The 4,942-nt window shown below is 53.5% G+C and overlaps 1 protein-coding gene across 1 annotated transcript; it reads right to left on the bottom strand.

Moving 5' to 3' along the window:
• Positions 1-685: 685 nt before the first annotated feature.
• On the bottom strand, positions 686-826 carry CPAR01_16417 (uncharacterized protein; the record flags this gene model as incomplete). Its single annotated transcript, XM_060500662.1, has 1 exon — positions 686-826. The coding sequence occupies one exon, from the start codon at positions 824-826 to the stop codon at positions 686-688; it is 141 nt and encodes a 46-aa protein (XP_060340575.1).
• Positions 827-4,942: the final 4,116 nt, after the last annotated feature.

Here is a 4,942-nt window from a genome sequence, read left to right as displayed (position 1 = left end):
AACTTGCGGCGCCTACACTTGCCATTGCTGGAAGAACTTGGCCAGCAGGGCTTCTCTCTCTCTCTCTCTCTCTCTCTCTCTCTCTCTCTCTGGCGCGACAAATCGCTGGTAGCTGAATAAACGATGATGAGTTGATCCGAAGGACGGGACTTCCATCAGACCGAGGCACTGACGCGAACCCCTGTCGAGATCGCCAGCCACAACTCAGCATCGGTTTACCTCACGAAGCAAACCCCGAGTCGTCTTTCAGGGATCTGCCGCAAGGAGATGCTCTGGTTTCGGTTCTCGTTCGCTGTGCGCGTAGCAACACCTATCGCCTAATGGTACGCAATTTGCGCATCCTAATGTACCTGTAACATGACCCAAGCCGTCGCAGCTGGGATATTTGTTGCAGTTCGGAGAGAGCCCGCCTTCACTCGACTTTTCCACGACCTGATCGATGCTGTCAGTCTCTTCCTTCCCTCACGTTGAGAGAGTAGTCGTTGCAGCCTTGTTGGGGGCCGCGAATACAGCGTGGGACTCGTCGCATCGTAGCTTCGTCACACAAGATTAGCGGACATGAGTTCCCAATTTGATCGAGCTAGACCGTAACCAGTTACATTTGTCATCTCTCTCGGCCGATTGTAGGCTGGCAATAAGCTTTGGTCGCCATATGCCAGCGGGAGAGAAGTGGTGCTGTTCGGAGCTAGGTGTGAGGTGGTGGTCGATCGCGGACGCGAGATTCGCACATGGATGATGGCAGAATGCTCACAGCTTGCACGCGGAACATTGACTCCATAGTGGTACCGGTAGACACGGTAGGAGCGTCGGACGGAAGCCGCCTCATGGCGTTTGTAACTGTCGGATATCTCTCCGCTCCCGGCCTACAAGCCAAGCCTCTTGCGAGTTCTCTGCTTTCCTCTCCTTTGAACCTTGATGCCGGAACCAGGCCAAAGCACGACGTCCTGAAGTATCCCATGGCAAGCATATCTCTCGATCGGGGGAAGTTCGGACACAAAAAAATCTCTGCACCCTCCCAGGGCTTATGATGCAAGCGTGGCGTGAGTGATTCGTCACTAAGAATTGGCTTGCAACAGAGTTTGGAACACATCAGGATTGAGGAAAATTACAGCGCCACCGTCTGATGTCAAGTTATCGAAGTCGTACATCTTGATGATGGGATCTCGAGATATGGCCAAAGCTTCCGGATCCTGTGCTTCTAGAAGAGAATAATGGGGACTTGGAATACCGGTAAGAAGGGTTGAATGGGGCCGTGGACCCTCACTTCACCGTGCTCGAGCGTCATCGTCCCACGATTCTCGAGCTGTCCAATGCGTACCACGGCGTCCCTCGCGTTCAGAGAAATGCGGCCAGCGACGCCACCTAGCCTGGGGTGTGAGGAGGGGTTGCTGCCAGGTAGCTGAATGAGAATGAGCTATGCCGAAGAGCCGGGTATAGTCTGCGTACTGGCTGGTACCTAAGTCGCTACTTCTTGCGCTGCAACCTCGTTACCCAAGTTGGCCACCAGCTCAGCAAAGCCTCCAACTTTCTCAGGCGACTATTGCTAGCAGCTCCCCCCAACCGTGCACTGTAGATGGTGCTGAAGATGCACGGTGAAGAGCAGCGTCTCCGACTACGGCCCCCAGCCAGCGTCGTGTCATTTGTGATTCGAACTTCGAATTGACGACCGCGTGATGTGGTGTCTGATCAACACACTCTCGTATCCCAAGGCAGAAGAGAGTCGGAAGGGGAAGGCAGTTTGAGGAATCAGGATTGTTCTCGGGTCCTGCAATTTTTCTGGACTTCGTGTATCCCTGTAAACTGATGTAGTCGGAGTGGCTGGGGAAGCTTGCGTAGTGGGTGTATGTACTAAGGTACGGTTGAATTACACAGTACAAGTGAACGAGCTTGCTCTCGAGCCAGCAAAAAGTACCGCGCCCAAACGGATACCAACGTCGATACTCTCAGGGGAAAAAAGCATTTCCGCTGTATGCGACATGTGTCGTGTCGAGTCACGTCGCGGAATGCTGGACTGGGTTGCCAAAGTTGAACATTCTTTTTGGGCTCTTCGCATGCCATGTCACGACGTCAATCGAGCTGTCACTTTCTGATATCAGCAGCCCGCAACAAAAGGAGTCTGTGGTCATGGCTGAGATGGGTCCAGTGAGATCGATCTCTGTGCCCCGTTCTCCATCATCTGAGATGGCCCCGTCCCGTTGTGAAAGTGATGCGAAAGATGCCCATTGGATGGCGGGCGCGGGTAGAGATGGGGCGTGAGGCTCTTCTGGCTCTTCTTTGGGGCATCCAAAAGAAACGTCCATGCTGCAACTACTGATGATTGAACCGACAACAGTAGACATGTTTTAGACAATCGTTTTAGTAGCGGTGCCTGTGCATTTCGACTCATTCTTCTCAACCTCGGCGCTGATGCCACGAAAACTAGCCGGCGTTTGACAGGCGGGCGCCATAATAGACGGTCGATCGGACATAGGCGACTATTGCTGACAGCGAAGCGGTGACTCGGCCAAAGTCCGATTTTCTTGCACGGAAATGTATGTTTTGGAGCCGTTTCGCTTGACTCGTGGATCCTGCACAACATCCCCCAACATCCGTCATGAGGTAACAGTAGCCTTGTGTTCCTCGCACACAGTATGTCTGGAGAGGCGGCAAAAAGAGGTACGAATACATAGCCGTGGCCTGACGGCAATTGCTCGTCCGCTGGACCGATGGGGGATTTATTCTGCGATACTGTACATAGAACGGGTGATTGTGCGCGATATTGCTTCTGAGCTTTCCGTATCGTTATGCCAAGAAAGACATGGAACCGTAGTTATACCTTGGCTCCTCGCCATGAGCGCGCCAAGGGAAATGGACAGCAGACCTTGATATTGTGTCTTCTGATCATCAAGAGCTTTCCCGGCGGTTGTCCTAATCTTTCATTATCGTACGCTGGCCCCTTCCCCCTGGGACAGGACCGGAAAACCCAGGACAAGTAGCGTGGTAGCAAGGTTTGCCCAGCCTCCTTAGTTCAAAGCCGTCGAACCACTGGGTTTCTGTATGTTCTATAGAATTTCTGGACTCGGGTGCTCAGCTCGACGAACAAGGGGTTGCCTTGCTTCCAGATGATTGATACTGCCGCTGCTGGACTATCGTGGAATTCCAAGGCTGGATGGCATGATGGCTCGAAACAGTAGTTTTGGACGATAGGTGACGGTAAACTCGCGAAGCCCGAGTGGCTATACCAAATTGATTCATGCTTGTTGCGATCAGTAAGTGCACAAAACAGACGGAGTGGCAGGGACAGCTGGCAAAACTTGACAGCTGGGCAGCTCACCGCGGTTGATCCTGTTGCTTGCTGCCCTCCGTGTTGCACAGTACGAATATAGAGTGTGATTGGGACGCTTCGGTCTTGGTGTCCGAACATTGCCCTCAACAGAACATGCCAAAGAATTTTGACATACGTCATACTGCCAGAGTGAAGGAAGTGTGATGACTGGGAGGGTGCGGCGGTTACGCCTGCTGTGAACTGCCGTAGCGAATCATCCAGAGTAGTGTAAGCTCCTGTCTAGCCCATCAGAAGCCATCGCCCATCTATTTCTCGACGGTGCCAGACGATTCGTGTTCGTAGCAGCGTGACCCTGCATGCTCTTGGAGGCCAGGAGACTTGTTGATAACGCTTGGCGTGGAGGTTCATAGTGTCTTCGTCGGTACTCGGCCCCGAGGACTCCGCTTTCCGCTATTCGTACATCGTCGTGATGTATCCGTACTTGTGCAATCGGCGTGATGCCGGCCGCATTGGACTGTCAAGATTGAGTCGACCCATATGTCGAGTAGGCCGCTCGGAGCTCGTCCGCACTCCGGCCACCGGACATGTTTCCCTGACCACTCCAAGGGTTTCTTATTTCTTTCGCGTGCAGGCTGTTGCTGCTGCACACTCGGGATGTCAGAACGAGCCGACCATCGCCTGTATATCCGTACGGCTAGGAGGATAATATCATGGTTGACTTGTGCGCGGTTTTAATGTACCGCGTATGCAGCCACATCCCTGACGCGTGTTTTTGTTCTGCAGCAGACAGACAGCAGAGGCTGCCAAGAGGAGTTCCCGAATGAGAAGATAGGTCTGAATGCCGCCCAGTATCCCACGCCCAGCGAGCATCTGCATGGTTGGTGCATCCACAGAGCAGGGGCAGATCCTCGTAAGATGCAGCTGGCGGGTACCTCGGATCTCGAGGCGGCGAGCAAGGCAGTGGGCAGCAAGGTGCCCTACCCTGCCCTGCCCTTTTCAGGTACCCATACATTGAGCGTGCCGTGGCCGGACTGCAGCAGTGCAGAGTAACGATACCACGTCGATTCGCGTGCGGCGGTCGTGACGCTTGCAGGGTTGGCAATCGTCTCATCAATTTTGGGCGAGCATGGTCAGAGAGGTTTACCTTGTCCAATTGGAAGGACACCCATGGCCATGAACCGTTGGAAGCGGCGGGTTTTCCGTGCGTACTGTACAGAGTAGCAGCATGGTTTGTAATCTGTCTGGATGGTCAATGTCGGTGATGAGAGCTCGTGTGGGTGTCGTCCAAGATAATTTTGATGATTGTGTGGCCACCTAGGCGGTGCGACATGGATAGTCCAGGTTGTCAGCAATGTGAATGAGCGACGAAGCTCGCGCTGATGATAGGATTAGCAGGGGTTGACGTAATGATTAGTGTTTCCCCGGCGGCTTTTGGGTGTAGGAAAGGCCGCCAGAAGACGAATTGGAGCGATTCAACCGCGTGTATCGTGTGTCGTGGGTGTGTCAAGTGCATTGTAACAAGAAAACAGCCGGGCGGCATCCAAGGAAGGCCGAGATACGGAAAGCTAGCAGAACCCCGAGAGGATGACAACGCTGTTTCGAGTAGCTGTGCGTTGGCTGTGGTGGTGATGAGAGAGCGACACGATATAGTATGATATGTTGAAGTGCAATTGGCAG

Source organism: Colletotrichum paranaense, assembly GCF_030867605.1.
Source record: "Colletotrichum paranaense strain IMI 384185 chromosome Unknown Scaffold_25.1, whole genome shotgun sequence".
NCBI classification, from domain to species: Eukaryota; Fungi; Ascomycota; class Sordariomycetes; order Glomerellales; family Glomerellaceae; genus Colletotrichum; species Colletotrichum paranaense.
The sequence above is the reverse complement of the archived record's forward strand: the minus strand, read 5'-3'. Positions and strand labels throughout refer to the sequence as shown.